Raw genomic sequence first — 16,904 nt, forward strand, 5'->3', positions numbered from 1 at the left:
TCTCAGAAGCCACACCTAGTACCAGTCTATTTTTTCATTTAGGAAGGGTTGAATCCCTGTTTATGTCAACATGTTTTTGTAAATTGGCTACTTTCAGAATATGGGTTCAGGTAAAATGGGAAGCCCATAGTCACAAATCGATAATTCAGTCTGGAAGATGTATTGGAAACTGGTGATATTTGGATTTTATTTGCATGTGAAATCTGGTAGAAATTTCTTCTAATTTCATGCCTGCTATTGTAATTAAGAGAGGAGCCTGTAATTTCTTCTGTAGTCATCTGAGCATCTCCTATGGAGTCTGAGCTCAGAGGGTGAGCTTGGACATAGTTGCGAATGAAACAAGGCAGGATGCAAAATGGACAGTACCATTTGCTCTGAGTATGAGATTGGAGTCTTTCATGGACATACCTGATAAGCTCAAAGCCAGAATCTTAAAGTAAGGTTCACCCCCTGGTAATACATCAGGAGGGACAAGTCTTTCGTTCTCCAACATAAAAGACTCATGGACCCATTATGCTTCCAGTTTCCTAAGAACAAACAACCCTTTCAGATGTGTTCTAATTTCTTAATAATCTAGTAGTCATGCTTTGCTGTTTTTGACATCTGCAAGCAGCAAAATTGCATTCCCATGCGAGTACTTTTTGTAAGGGAATAGCAGCAAGGAAACTGAGTTTTTTAAAAAAATCCCATTCAAGTCTGACTTCTGCTAGAAAAGTGTTTGTTTTTTTTTTTTTCGTGTAGCTGTGGTGTACTCAAGGCTTTTTTCTTTCATCATTGCATATGCAAAATCCAGACCTGCAGAACTGTTCCATGTGGTGAACAGTCTGCTGAACCCAGACTGTTTTGCCTGAGTAGCAGATTTCCATATACCTCATTACAAGTTTTATTTATTTAGGCTCTGTTCCTTCAAAGGGATGTATGATTGCAGACCTTTATACCTACCAAAGTGATACGTTATCAAGTACTGAGGAAAATAGAAGGGCAGGTCCCACTGGAGAACAAGAGCCTTGTTTTGCTGAGAAGATCCTTGTTTCCAGCCAGTTTAATCTTTCATGGAAGCAGCATGTAAACAGAAGGCCACAAAGTAATTTAGCGTTTGAAGCTTTTTAATTGTACCCAACAAGGTTCTGGATGTTTAGTGCATGATGTAAGCCACAGTGCGTAATGGAAATTCATATCCCTTTTGATTGGTAAAAGACTATAAGAAAGATTTAGGTCAATGCTGCCAAAAGAAAGTACCATGGACTTCAGCTGGTTGTTGCCTTATGCAACCCAAGTTAAGTAAAAAGTGCTAGATCTTTCCACGCTGAAGGAGCTTAGATCCTCAGCAGTAGCAGGCGTGCTTCAGTTTTCCATCCTATGACAAAGGCAATTAATTGAGCAGCGTAAATACATCTCTGAAATAATCTTATTTCTGTGGATCTCCATCATTCAGATTTCCAGTTGGTATATTGTGCATGAATAAAGAATATCTTTGTTCCCATTGCTTCTCTTGGGGGATGAACAAAACCATAGAATCGTATAATATAGCCATAAAACAATTTAGGTCGGAGAGAACTTACAGAGGTTAGCTGAGCCAACTCCTTCCTCAGAGCAGGACCAGTTTAGATAGTTTGTTCATGGCAGTCATTCAGCCGAGCTTTGGAGCACCTTGAAGATGGAGATTCCTGAGGCCCTCAGGGCCCCTCTTCCACTCTTTGGTTATTTCCTGATAGCTAACCAGACCTTCCTTTGTTGCTACACGTCTGCGTTACCTTTCATCCTATCACTGTGCACTTCTGAGAAGATTTTCTGTCTTCTCTTTATTTTCCATTACATACTTGAAGGCATTGGTATGCCTTCAATTAGCTTAACATCTGTCTTGTATTGGAGGGGCCAAAAACTGGAATAAATGGCATGACTGACGTTGTGTCTGGACATCTATTACTCGTCAGTCCAAATTACTGCGTTTGTTCTTAGCTGTTCTGACTGAAGGTGGCTTTTTCAGTATTTCAAGACCCAAAATGGTCTCATCCATCTATGGCAAGATATCTTAACTGCAATGTGGTGCATCTGATTGAAGAGGGTTAAGAAATGTAACTGTTTATAATGAAAAAAAAAAAAAAAAAAACTATTTCCTTATACAGTGCTTTGTGTTAGTGATATTCTTGATTAAAGGTGTTGAATTACAATGGCTAGTGGTATAACCTGGTTTTATAGATGGTATCGCTTAATGCTTTTTATATCGCCACAGCATAAAATGCATTTCCTCATTATAGCCCTCTGTCTTTAAATTTAGGGCAAGAGGCCAGTGTAAAAATCGCTTTCAAATCCCAGGAACTGCACGTATGATGTACTTCTAAATTAACTTCTCTTTCTAGTGCACTTGGAGGATCATCTGCCCTTCACATCCCAGCCTTTCCTGGTGGAGGTTGTCTTATTGACTACGTACCCCAAGTATGCCAGCTACTAACAAACAAGGTAAATTACTGAAGAGAACTCAACTTCCCTTTCCCTCATGTGTTGTACTGTTTACAGTAACACAGTGTAGTGTTTCTGTAGATGTCATTTTTCTTCTGCCAGGTAGTTCAAACAAAACATATTTGACGTGAACTATACAGTGTATAACTTCTTGATAAAAGTTGAGCAGCTAAGCAACGTGTTGAAGATAATGAATCTGTTAAATAAATGAGCGCGTTTGGGATCAGATCTTGGGGTGGGATTTCTTGTGATATTCTGCAGCTTAGGATAAAATGCTGTTGTATTATATATTGCAGTGTAACATACAATTTAGCTATTAACTACGAGCGTGTAGTTTGCATATTATTTTTCTAGTCAGAAGAATCAAAGTTCTCATACCATAGTCATCGCTGTAGATTTCGAATGCCTTAGAGAGGATTCAGTGATTTTTCTTCTCATCCAAATGAACAGAATTAGCTGTCTACTTGGATATTCATGCACTAGTAGCTACTTAAGGTTGCATATACTGAAAAGGTTGTGTTCTGGCTAGCTTAGTGTTTAAACAAAAAAGACTGAGTACAATATTTTGAAAGCTTCTCATTTTTTTTTGTGTAATTTTCAGTAAACATGTAGGAATCTGCTCATTGCAGACTTCCTATCTATATTTCCACATGATTTTTACCTTTGTCCAAAGGAGGAAGATAATTTTATCTTTTAGAAGAAGTTCTTCAAAATATTTTTCCTTAACTTATCGTAATCTATCTTTGGAATTGTTTTTGTTGTGTTTTTGTTTGTTAAAATTCTGTTTTTAAAATCTGCAAGTACCCAGTACTGTTTTTATTCCTTTTTAAACACACTCCATTAAGCAAACTTATTGTATGTTTTCCTTTTCCAAAATAACATTTCAGATCCCACACAAAGCCTTCAAAATAATCATATTTTTTATAAAAAGAAATAAGTCTCAATATAAACAAAATAGTTTAAGGGGTACAAGATAGCTCACAGCAATGATTGTATCAGGGTCTCTTAAAAAAATTTAGGAGAGCATTTACCAGCCAAGCCATTCTAATATTGCCATGGTCAAGAGAAGTATTCTTCCTATTCTTTGCCTGTTTGGTAAGGAAAAAAAGACTTATAAAGCTTTAGTTTTCATTCTGGAAGTCAAAGGGATTTACATAAGGAATCACATATGGAACCACAGTGTAGCTACTCAAGCAACCAGTTGTAAACCAGGTGCTCTTTCAGCCTGGCAACATAGCGTTGTTTCTGTCATGGGTCAAACTCTGTTCACACTGTTCTGCTAAGTAATGTCATTCAAATCAATAAGAAAACGTACATGATGCAAGAGAATTTTGCCTGTGGTCTTCCTAGTTTAGCATTGTTCAATTTTGTCTGTGCCAGGATGGAAGCCTTTCAAAACCTAGAATGCCTCAGAAATTGATACTTGCAATTGAGTAGGTGGTTCCCTGAGTCAGCATGAAACCACTGAGAGAGTTTAGTGTTAAGATTTTCTTTGAGGCACAGTCTTCAGAAAACACCCAAGATCCAATGTGAAATTATTTGTATTTTTTTATAACCTGAATTTGATTTTGACACATAGCCAACTGTCACATCAAGTAATTATGTTTTGCCTAATGCAGCTTCGTGCTTAAACTTCAGCAAGGCAAGGTCGTGCATTTTTCTTCACTCTTTACCTTGCGTACTTGAGCAGTGCTTCAGGATATTGTGAAATACTAAGTTTTACTTGGAAGTGAGTAAAGAAATTTCTTTACAAGATTTTCTGTGTGCCAGAATCCACTCTTCTCTTAAAGGCATTTCAGGTTTCTTCAGGAAAATCATGCAAATTAAATGTAGGGATTCAGATTCAGAACCATGTAAATCTTCGTTAACAAGGAATAAATGACAAATAAGCAACATTAAATTTTTTTAATGTTTTTTTAGCTATTGATTTCTTCCCCCCCCCTTTTTTTTTTTGAGGTACAATACGTTATTCAGGGATACCATAAGAGAAGAGAGTACATTGCAGCCTTCCTGAGTCACTTCGGAACGTAAGTTTTCTGTTCACGTGTTGTTTTATGGAGCATCGTGAAAGTGTTGTTCTCTGCACATGGTCTTTGGTTTTGTAACTGATATCCAGATGAAATCTCGTCATTTCTGCATAGTGATGTATATAAATTTGCCCTCCGGGGAAATACTGGAATGAAGTTCAGTGCTCAGTGCATGTTGCCAATCTGATTTTACTCAGAAAACAACTTATTATGGGAAAAGGACAGTAGGGATTTTCTCCCTGTGCAAAAGAAATGTTCTTGTTGCTGAATATAGGGCTCAGGGGGTCATACAGTAATAGGCAGTGACATAAATGGGAGGGAGGGGAAAGTGGGGTACGGTTCCAAGCCATGCAGTTGCCAGAAACCACTGCTTGACATGAAGGCAAGACTGGGAAACCATCTGCTCCCACCATGGAGCTGTAGCGTGTCTCATGAGAGAAAGGGCTTTCAGTCGTCTTGAATTCCTGCAGTTCAGAGGTTCGTGGACTGATGTGATGAGACATGCGATTCATAAATCAATGAATCTGGGGTGTTTCAGCACTGTGAAAGGTAGGCACTTCGGTCTTCCACCTAAATTCTGGCTTGAACAGAAGTCCAGGAGCTGATGTGACAGCAAGTGCCTGATCAGCAGTGCTTTGCCTCATTGTGAGGAGGGGAGTTTTGCTTCTGTGTGGTGATTCCAAATGACATGGATATTTAGGAGCCTTTCAAATCTCTGGTCTCTTAAGTGAGGGTAGGAAGACAGGTGGCTTTTAGTATGCACCCAAATTTTATACAACTGTAGATAGATAACAGCGACTTGATTTGGACATGTGAGCAGACAGAGATGATGTAGGCTTAATCCATATGAAAGCGTGTTGTTTTTTTTCTTCTGAGAATTATTTGATCCAAACTACAGTACAGAAATGGACCGGTTATGCCTGTGATTTTATTTCACTTGCGACATGGTTCATGAGTCTTGATACTGCTTCAGACTTAGCAAATGTCTTCTTTTGGTGGTTGAGACTTTTAATGTCTATACAACAAGCATGATATATATATATATATATATATACATATATATTTTATACTGTCATGCTGTGATGCTTTATATGTACTCTTTTTAATTTTCAAATTTAAACTTTTCTCGGCCTGTACAGTTTCAACTTTACCATGTCCATTAATAGTGTATTAATAAATTCTCTTAAACTGAATAACATGCAGGCATTTTGTGTGTGTACAGTTATTGTCAATTTAGACGCGTTACCAGGTCTTATTTTATTTTAAAATGTATTTATGAATATGGCCTTTATTTGGGTAAGAATCTCCAGTAACACAGCATAAATTTATCTAGAAATTTGTAATTGTTAAGAAATAAAACAAGTATTGGAACCTTCTGAACAAATGAAAAAAAAAAAAAAAAAATCCTGTAATTCCAGATTTATATTTCTTACTCAGTATTAGAATGAATGCTAGATAAAAATTGTGTTCTTTTTTGTATTTCTTGTTGATAGTGGCGTGGTGGAATATGATGCAGAAGGCTTCACAAAGCTTACTCTGTTGCTGATGTGGAAAGATTTTTGCTTCCTTGTTCACAGTGAGTAACTTTTTGCCTCAGGCACAAATGTCTATCCTCTTGAAGATACGAGTTCAAAAGGGAAAAAGTACAATTACAGGAAGCAATCTAAAAGTTTTAGCTATTTTTACCCAATGCTTAATGTATTTTTGATGTGACCATGGCGTTTTGAAAACACAAAGTCCTGATCATACTTGGAGAAAGAGGGAGGATCTGCTTTCATGAGGTGTACTGCTGGCCTTACAGAGCACCAAAAGCATTCGGGGAAGATGTGCTGGTAACTTGACTCAAGGCTGAGCTCACAGATGTAACGCCTCCTGACCGAAATGTCAATAACATGTCAGTAATGAGGACCAATACTATACATAACCTGGGAATACCTAAAATCTTGTATAACTGTCAGGAATTATTGAAATGATGGTGATAGTAATGACACTTTAGTGTAGTGAAAATACATTACAAAAGAAAAATAATAAGATACCGTGGTTAAGAGCGAAAACTTACTCCTAGAATGAAGCTCTGCTCAATGAAATGCCCAATAGTTTGATGCAGTATGTAGCTAGATTGATTATTATTTGGAATTTTTTAATAAAGATTGTATCACTTTCAAAAAGATGTTTATAATTTAATATATATGGGAATTACTTTATGGAGAAATTAGTGAGTGAGGCTCTATTGCTGCATTATACATGGTAACCAGAAATTATTATTTTCCTTATAAAGCGGGGTTCATTGGTATGAAAGATTTTTTCGTGTGGAAAAATTCAGTCATCTTATACTTTGTTTTTTATTAATATGCTTCTTGTCTTTTTTGTTTTGTTTTGTTTTGTTTTTTAATTACCACATACTCTGAGCAGCTGCAACGTTGGTGTTTGTTAACACTTTAGCTTTGCGGTATTTCAGTTTACATTGGTTGTGATTGTGGGCTAGCTTTTCATGTGGAAAACTAATGATGTCTGAAAGACATCTGAATTTATCCAGGTCTTTTAAAGGAAGAAGTGGGGATTGACAATGTTTAGAGAAATCCTTCACTTTGTGTTGTATTGGAGATCATTGCTATTGGCCTCATTTATGCCTTTTTCTTTATCACATAAAACTTCTAGGCATCAAAGAATTCTGATTGTAAGTGGTCTGGAAACAGCAAACCTGAAATTAAAAGAACCCCATTATATTAATATGGTTTACATGGGGGGAAACACAAAAGAAAACTTGATGTAGTTGGAAAAATTGTCCTTATAAGATCTTAACTTACTCTTCAACCACCCACTATGCTGTGGATCTGATTTTTGCCTTGGGATAATATAACTTAAATGTTGAATCAGTTAGATTTCAGAGTAATCAAAATTCAAATTTCTGTTAAATAACAGAGTAAGTTTTAACTGTGAAGTAATATTCAGAGTGCTCAATTTAACTGGCATGAAAGCTACAATTATAACTGAATAGTTTATCACTATGCATTAACCCTGTGGCCTTAGAAATCATACAGTGGCTTAGCTGTGTAAGTCATTGCATCACTTGCTTGCTGAACAATCCACTGCAAAAACATTTATGTTCCATGCACTAAAGGATATTGCAATGAAAGGACTGAAACCTGCACTTCATTTCCTGAGTGAAGTAATGTAGGCTTTCATCTCTTAACCACTGACATAACTATGTATATTATGGTTGAATATTTAGCAAGCGTCTAATAAAATGTCTGGGAGAGATAGCCATAAGATGAAAACTGTTCTACCTTTTATATTTACTGTAGTATGTAGCGGAAGTGTTCAGAGAGAAATAAATAGGTCAGTATACGGCAAGTACTGTGGCAAATCAAATGAAAGGAACCATAGTAAATTTTACTGGCATCTTATTTTTTGTTAAAGTTTTAGGTTTAATTGAGGTTGTAAGATGTATAAACCCTAGAGTGAGTTGTATTTCCTTTAGAAGATGCAACCAGATCTTTCAAAAATAACTTTGTTTGGTGACTTTTGCCAATATGGTCATTCAGAGTTACAAATGTACTTGGAAACTAGGAAGTAAAACACACTAGAAATGAAATCATTCAGAGTAGTTTTACTGAGTAAACCTAGTTTAAGAAAAGGAGGAGAGAAACTGGAAAATCATTCTGGAGTGCAAAAAGACCAATAACTTTAAAACAGTTTCACTTGCTAAAAATACAGATTTGTGCAGTAATTATGGAATGAACAGTGAAGTCTGGCCATTATACATTAAAACACACAACTGTCTAACAGCTAACTTAATCACTAGATTAATGTAGCTGCTAAAGTCGGTATATTAGATCAAAGAGTGGTGAAATGAACTGTTGTTTTAGTGGTTTACTTGTAAGAACCAAGGGCTTTCAAATATATGACAGGAGAAATTAATGTTCAGAGAAGTTCATGCCTCCACATGGAAGAGGAAATCATTAATCAGGGTTAATGCTTTTGATATTGATATCTGTTTTGAGTAAGCCTCAGAATGAAGCTTTGTAAGTAAATGTCAATGTACTGCTGATTTCTTTCTCTAGTTATTTATAAGTCAGCTATGATTAGTTTCTGGAGGTAGATATTTCTTCATACGTATACCTGCATCCATTCTGTGTATTTATACTGTATCTAAATACAAGTCACATCTGTGCGTAATTAAGCAGTCTTATTGGTATGGACACAAGAGTAAGACTCCAAACCAATATGTATGTAGGCTTTTCAAAGATTTATTTTTATCTTAGGAGATTTTTAGGTTATCAGCACAAATAGCATTGACAGAAGTTGGTACAACTGCAATAGCAAATGAAACTTCTTGTCTTAGTGGTTATTTGTTTAAGATGTCTTGAAAAGGACAGATATTAAACTAGTTTTTGTTTCTTTGAGCAATATGTTGGGGGATGGAGAATGTTGGAAACTGCCAGTGTTTGTATGCGACCTCAGACCTAGCTGAAGTTGGTGGGAACACTTGCTGCCACTGATCTTGGCTTACTTTAAAGGATTGCAGCTTCCATACTGGGTAATACCAGCGACCTGTTAGGTTCACAAATGATCAAATTGCTGAGGTGAAAGTCTAATTAAGCAGCTTTCTTGCCATGAGAGTGCCAACTGAAGTAGTGTTTTGTATACCCTCTTAGCTGTCTGTTCACTTCTGCAGTGACCACTGTCAGAGAATACAACAGGAACAGGGAGCATCTCAGCTGGAATGAGGATTTTCTCTAGGGAGGGAGAAGCCATCTTAAGGCCTAGAGCATTAATTGGGGTATGGAAGGTTGTACTGGGAGTATCAGGCTGTGGACAGACACCCTGTTCTGCATTCACTGTTTTGGGAGAAGTCATCAGTGCCAGCTTCTGATGCATTCCTGGTTAGTTATTGCTATCAGCAGACGTGTGTCAGCAGAGCAGCTTGTGCCAGTGCAGCTGAGACAAAATGGGCTCAGCTTATGTGATGGGCCGAGCTAAATAACTGGGGTTTCCTCACGTAAGCTTTCTTTGGATTTGGATTAGCACATCTGTCCACAGCCTAAGAAAGTAAACGGGAGGCAGATTGAAGAGTGAAGGCAAAGAATTTTTGGTAGCCATCATTGTCAAATGGAGCTTGGGAGAGGAAAAAAACATAGGGAAAAAGTGCTAGTAGTTGCAAGACAGGTTTACAGTACACTGCAAAAAAAGTGCAATTTATTCCAGCAGTGTTCAGAGAAAGAAGAATGTATGCCCACTCCCTGTAAATACACAAAATTGCATTGAAGTAAGTAATTTATTCTATCAATTCCCTCTCAAAGCAGAAATAACTCAGTAGGCTTCAGATACCGTTTTAATCACTCAGTAGAGCAGCAATAGTCCTTAGAATTTAGATAAGTGTTAATTTTTCAGGCAGCTGGTGTAGTTTAAGATGATACTGCCCTTTAAACAAGACGGTCCCTCTCCTGGATAGTCAACAGAACAGGGCTAATGAGCATTCATCAGCCCCTTCATCTATTCCTCCAGCAGCTGTTTAAATAAACAAGTTAGATTCCGTGGTAGTAAATGGCTAGTAAGGAGGTTTGATAAAGTCTTAAATGAAAGATGTTTCCTAAATGAGCGTGTTTCTGATCACTTGCTGTTTGCTATGAGGGTTTAGAAGAGCTTACGTGACAAGGCAAAAGTATTTTCTTTCATCTAAGATCTTACTCCTCTTTTTGAAATCGCTTCTGCAGATTCTTATTTGAAAAATCACATGCCTGACACAGTAACTCCACAGTCACTGAGATAATAAAAATGTTCAAGAAATACTTGTTTATCTGAGTAATTTGGAACCCAGAACCGAAGACTGTTCCCTGTAAACATTCCTCTAAATCTGCTTGTAGTTTTGGCCGTAGAGCTCTCTCGTTGTGTAGGACTTACAGGTCTTGGTAAATGTAAATGTAAATATCACTGCAATAATACAAATGTTAAATGTAAAAGTAGCTAGTGTATGTTGTTTTGATATAGAGTTCAATGCAGTTGGAACATGCTCAATGACTCCTGTGTGCTGCTAGAGTATGAATAATCATTTGAGTGGGTTTGGTAGTTCCTGAGAATTATTATTTTTTTCTTTTTTCTGTCATGTAAAACTTGCTCACATAGCTTTTGGAAGCTGAAAGGAAGATAGTCTGTAAGAGTTGCTCCTCTTCATCAATATCAGTGCATGGCAGTGATCACAATTAACACTTACAATTCAGGAAAAATAAGCTGTGGAGGGAATAAAGATTGCATTGGCTCTGCTTCTTCAGGGAAGCTAGTCTGATTGTGAAAGAGAAGCCTCTTCAAGAAAAGGTATGGGAAAATAAACTGTTGTTTGCCCCAGCTGTTTTCTGAGGAAGGGGCAAGTGTTGAGTGGAATATTTCATTAAATAGCTTCTACATGTTTTGATGGCTTTGTGAGCTTTTATGTAATTGAAGTGCTTTGGCTTACGATATAGTGCTTTTATTATATTCTTCTCATTGTTCCATGGGTGAAAAAATGACACTGTGAAAACTTAGGGAAAAGGATAAAAGGGAGAACATGACAAATAAGATACAGGGAAATGGGGTAACATCTGGTAGTTTCAGGAAAGCAAGATGGCTCAACAGAGATGTCAAGCATAACAAAATAAACGTTTCAGGAGTCGGTAAGAGAAATTGAATACTGATCAAAGAAAAATAAATCAAAAGTCTGCAAAGATAATAGGGATGTCATTTCTTTCTTAAATGAAATGAAACTGGAGAAACTGAAGATTAACGAAGTCCCAGTGATGCAAACCTGGCTTCTTAGAAGTCAAGAACCATTCTAATGTTATGCTTGAGAGTAATTTTTTGTCTGTTTGCTACGTGTCTCTCATGAGACAGTTTTTTCCTGTGACTCTCAGTACTTCTAGTCAATAACAGTAGTTCTTTGAATCTGGTCTTGAAAGTTCCTGAGTGCATCATTCTGTCTACAGCAAAATATTCCCTGAGCAGAGAGAGGGTCTCTTCAAAACTTTGTACATTGTTCGAATGCCAACAAAATAAAGCATTCTGTGACATTCTCTGTGTAGTGAGGTGTGTATCACTTAACTGAATTCAAAGAAAGTTGCAGATCCCCTGCAGAGCTGTGGATTGGGCAGAGTGATGGAAAAGTATCGCAAGTCATGAGCACACAGTTCTACGCCTAGGCATAGTCAGGGGCTAATCCCAGAGCTGCATTGCAGCATTTGGTAAATTAATTAACCTTTTGCTGATCTTTTTTTTTTTTTTTTTTCCCCTACAGGGCACTGCCAACTAGTTTTAGTTTGAAATTTGTATTGAAAGCTGATAATTTAATGTTTGTCATTAAGAGTACTCTAAACATCATGTTCCTTTGATTCCATCTGGGGTATTTACTTTTGCATGAGCTGAACGAGCATTTTTGTATTTGGGTATTCATAATCAAAGCAAGTTAACCTGAAAACAGGTCTTATTTTCTTCTTCTTTTCCTGTTTTTCTGTATTTGTTTTGTAATCAGTATAATTTAGTTTTAGGTTCATATTTTAAAATCTGTTAAAAAAAAAAAAAAAAAAAAAAGGAAAAGTGGTCACAAGGATGATTCGTAAATTAGTATGACAGAAGCAAACAGGAAACAACTGAACTGGGGTGTACAGGTATTTTATGGTGGCCTGTTACGTGGGTGGAGTGCAAAAGTATTTTTAAATGTCGCTTTGCTGTGGATAGTATCTTTTTAATTTCTGAGAGACACATATATCTGACATACCTTTCAAACAGTAGTGTATTGCTGTAGGCACTAATTGATGTTTTCCCAGGAACTACAAGTACTTTAACAAATGGACTGAAAGGTTTTGTAATAAATTCTTTCAAATCGCGCTGTTCTAAAAAGTGAAATATTGCTTTTTCTTATCTAGTAGATCTATGTAGAGTACTACTGCATATCTAAGTATGTGGCAGACAACTAATAAAGTCTTACAAGAGATACCTGAGATAGCAAAGTGATATAATCCTCTTTTATATACTTAATTTTGGGCAAAAATATAATTAGGTCACAAAAAGTCATTGACAGAGCTGGGACTTGAGTACAGATCTTGGTACTTTTTCTTCTTTCTCCATGCCTATGTCTTGTTTCTACACATTCTGATATCTCATATGGCATCCATACAGGAAATTTTTCTCTAAGGTGAGAATTACATTAAAGGAGTGAGATATAGCAAACTGAAAATTGTTCATAGTAGCAAGTAGAAAACAAATAGGAGAGGATCAGCATGGGTTTCACAGGGATCTTCCATGGGTTTAGTAGTAGGCAATGCTGTCAGAGAAAAAATCAAGGTGCTAGAGAACACCATGGAATTTTTAGAGGTGTAAAATTTCTAGAAATAAAACAGAAATCTTATTTTGTAGCCTTTAGAAAACCAAATTGGGTTTTACATTGGCAATGGAATTATGTATTCAAATGTTTTGTTGTAGAGCTAGACCTTGTGTAATGCATTTGCTGTCTTCCACAGAACTAAAGTTCTGAAGATAAAGTTGACGATTGGCTACGCAGGCTTGAGTTGACGGAAGTTTCTGGACTGGAATAGGAAGACACTTAAGCTGGGCAGGTTAAACAGATCTGATTGGAAAGGTCTAAGACTGAATGGAGCTAAGTTTGAAAGAAGAGGACAGAGAGTGTGTCAGAAAAGGTTATCCTTGGCCTGCAGGATAGCACCATGCTGATCACAAATGAGAATGAAATAAATCAGTTTCCTTTCAAATCCCAGGCAGCACTGAAAACAGGAAAAAGAACTTACTTGCAAACCTTGTAAGCTTCATAAAGTATTAGCGAGGGAAGCCAATGTTTTTGTACAGGTGCTTTTCTGGTAAAAAAAAGTATAAAGTCTTCATGCCCTGTTGGAAAGTAATGTAGAACTTCTCAGCATTTAGCATCATGCCTTTACTGTGAAAAAAAAAGAAGAAAAGTTTTCACCTTTTCTCCAACAGTAACACGCGATGACCACCAGCCTGGAATAGGAAGAAAAGGGCCAAGAGAAGGCCACAGGTTGCTTTTTACACTGATAGCAACTGCAACTGTATTTAAAATATAATCTTCATGCAATTCACATAGAGGAGAGGCAGCTTTTAGTAGCATCAATCTCATCACCACTTGGAGAAGTTACTATAGAAACTGTTACAGCAGAAACAATAAAAGGAAATAAAAACGGAAGGGGAGGGAAAGAAGATCTTTGAGAATTTGAAGTAAAAATAAAGCAAAATAGATGTCACTGGCTGAAGCTAATGAGGTAAAAATAAAAAGCCTTTGTCTTAATTAAAGTAATCATGGTTACTTGAATTAGAGAAGGAAAGACCTGTGAGGTCACTGTGCCATTTATTTGGGCTCAGAATAGGATTATGAGATACGCCATGGGATATTTTTAGCAGGTAGTCCAGTCTTGCTGTTAAAGTCCAAGAGTATTTTGTTGAGGTGAGAGATAACACTCCAAAGAGAGAGGACATTAAAAAGCAGTTTTCAGGTTGCTACATCACTTTTTCATGGTCTAAAAATGTAACTGAGAACTGTTTGAAGAATCTCTTGCTTTGATCTGTTACTTAGTTCCTCTGTAAGACTAAACAAAGAATTTGATAGTCTTGTTTGTAGGACACTGAAACTTAAGGTATTTAAACAACTCAAGGTCACATTTTTTTAAAATGCTATTTTTGAATGAAGGATGAGGTGCTTTAAAAAGGAGATACTGGTTGTGACAAAGACGTGACATATTCATACAACCATATCATCTGTCTATATCAAAAGAAAATAGAAACGATAGTAATCATAAAATGAAATCTGGTTGCCATTGGTGCCTCGACTGTATTGCAGTTCCCATTATCAATGCAATGAGAACCACAAGATAGATACAGCAATGTTAGGCAGTCCTCTTTAAATAAGAAAGGGTTTTGTACTTCATTTAAAAAAAAAATAAAATCTAAATGGTACATTTATTTCAGATTCATAGAAATTCACAAAGTAAACAAATCTACTCTCTGTAATGTGTCAGAACTGTTTAATCCATCACAAGTCATTGTCTCCATTATTCAGAAAGATTGAAGAGCTATCTAAGAGCAGTGGAGTTAGAAATAATGACTTCTGTGTTTTCAACTCTGAAGATAGCTATTTCTGTAAAAGATGTTATGTTATTATAAAATACATTAGGGGATAGGACGTATTGATGGTGCAAAAATTTTGAAAAAAGCACCAATTCTTATTTCAAATCTCACCCAGACTGGTAATAGCTGAAAGTCATTCCCATCCAACTAGAAAAAAAAAATAGGAAAAAAAGAAGATTATATTCCTTTAAGCATTCCTTGATGTCACAATGAACATCGCCAAAGTAACTGCAAACTGGGTATTTGCCAGCACTTCCAGTAACAGCCTTGCGTTCTGGAGGTAACACATTAAAGCAGTTCTCAAGAAAAGGTTCCTCAGCGCTTTTCCTCCTTCCTTATCCCAGCTGAATTCTTCCAAATGACTAGCTAATAATGTTAACTTCTAAACATCTCACTGGGGTCCTAACTTCCTTCCCATTCCTAAATATTGTGCTGATTTGTCAGGGTCAGGAAATTTTGTGGAGTTACAAGGATCAATCATTATACAAATGCTGTTACACGACTGGCTCCTTAGTGAGCTGTTCTGTTGCCAGATCCATTTCCTAGTACAAAAGAAGGAGCTGTCAATTTCATGTACTCACCGAAATCGAAATTGTTATAATTCCAGATACTGCCCTTGCTCCGTAACCACAAAGAACCCGTCACATTCCAATGTTTATCTATCTTTTTTTTTTTTTTACTGAAGTGCATTCAGTTAATATATAACCGATGCAGCTAAGGAAAAAATGTTGTCACTTTTTTTTTTCCATAGTATTTACATATTTGGAAGCATTTTGTATATAAGTCATCTTATTTACTCTCTAAGCGTTCACTTTGCTGATGGTGAGGATATTTCACATAGCAATGGCAGACTTAATTATTTTGAAAACAGCTGTGATTATCAACACACCCAAAGTGCCCTAAGTGTCTCAGCTAAAATTCCACAAACAGCTTTTCATTTTACACTTGAAATTTTGAAATGTTGCTTTCAAAATAACGTTTTCCTGCAAAGAACCTGTTTTTCTCCAGGAAGGATGTTTGCTCTCATCTATTAACAGAATCAAACTTGTATGACTGTGCTCTGTTAACCTAAAGTTCCACGCTAATAGCATTGTTATGTTATTTGTCATCCTTACTCTCATTCTTGTAAGGCTACATCATTATGCACCAAAGCAGGATAGCTGTGGTATTTTGTAATTGTGTGTATTTCGAGCCAAATTGACCCTTTCATTTTTTATTTTATTTATTTATTTTTCTAGTAGAATGTAGGCTAAAGGCCTTCAGCATGAAAGAGTTGAGGGAAGATTCATTAGGCAAAGTAGCCTGAAATCTGCTGCTGCAGAGATCTGTGCTAAGCCATTATGGTCCCCAGAATGCTCATGGCTGAACCTGTTCAGGTTAGTCCATAGGTACAGTGACCAGTATGATTCCTATAAGGCTTCCTATACTGGAATTTCTGTGTTAAAAAAATGGAGGTAGCTGTTCTCCCTTGAAGCTAGATGGAAGATTTTTCACCCAGCGTACAGGCTGTCTGGACCAGCTTTCCCATAGGAGAAGCCATGTCAGAAAATTCACCAGCCAAAATCTTTTTGACAGAGACCTTGATAGATGTATCAAGAACATTATTATATAGCGTGGTATCTGTGTTACCAACAAGTTGCACTGTGAATTTATGTGGGTCTCATCCACATTAACACCTCATAAAAACTGGAGAGGTGTGAGTTCAGGGAACTTCTCAGGCTGAGGCCCTTCCTTCAAATCCACAAGTGCTTCTTCCCAGCATCATGAGCTGGGCAAGCAGAGGTCTGGGCTAGCAGAGAGGATGTTGAAATTCAGTGAACTGAAAAAAGAAGCAAAACGATGATGAATATGTACTATCCAGAGATAATTCTGGAGCCTGGAATATGTATTTCCTGTTTTCATGACTGATTTCATCAGAAATACTTGAATGCAGAGGCAATTTCTGGCCGAAGTTGGATGATAAGCAAGGAGTGAGTCAGGGGATTTCAGGAAGAGTTGTGACTGTTCAGGGTTCTCTGGAGATTTAGTTTTAGCCCATCTTTCCTGTACCCTTCTTGTTTTTCTGGTGAAATCATTTAAAACTTTTCATATGTCCACTAATGGTTTATTCTGATGTACCTGCTATGGCAGTCAGGAAGGGTTGTGTTTGGCTGTGTGAAGTATGAGCTGTTAGGAAGTCTCAGATGTTTGGGTGCCACATGTTGGCACTCAGCAGTCAGTGGGCACACTGGCCATCCTTTCTTAGTTCCTTCATTCCCCATCTGGAATTGTTAAATAGCCTCTCAGCTCACA

At 36.9% G+C, this 16,904-nt stretch overlaps 1 protein-coding gene across 2 annotated transcripts in view; it reads left to right on the plus strand.

The window, feature by feature from the left end:
* BABAM2 (BRISC and BRCA1 A complex member 2) overlaps window positions 1–16,904 on the plus strand; it is a 166,785-nt gene that overhangs the window by 122,126 nt on the left and 27,755 nt on the right. For both annotated transcript variants that reach the window (XM_084283295.1, XM_084283296.1), the window contains exons 8-10: window positions 2,361–2,460; window positions 4,417–4,487; window positions 5,981–6,063. In XM_084283295.1, the coding sequence (XP_084139421.1) occupies window positions 2,361–2,460; window positions 4,417–4,487; window positions 5,981–6,063 (254 nt within the window). The remainder of the gene's footprint in view (window positions 1–2,360; window positions 2,461–4,416; window positions 4,488–5,980; window positions 6,064–16,904) is intronic.

This window comes from Netta rufina, assembly GCF_964035555.1.
Source record: "Netta rufina genome assembly, chromosome: 3".
NCBI lineage: Eukaryota > Metazoa > Chordata > Aves > Anseriformes > Anatidae > Netta > Netta rufina.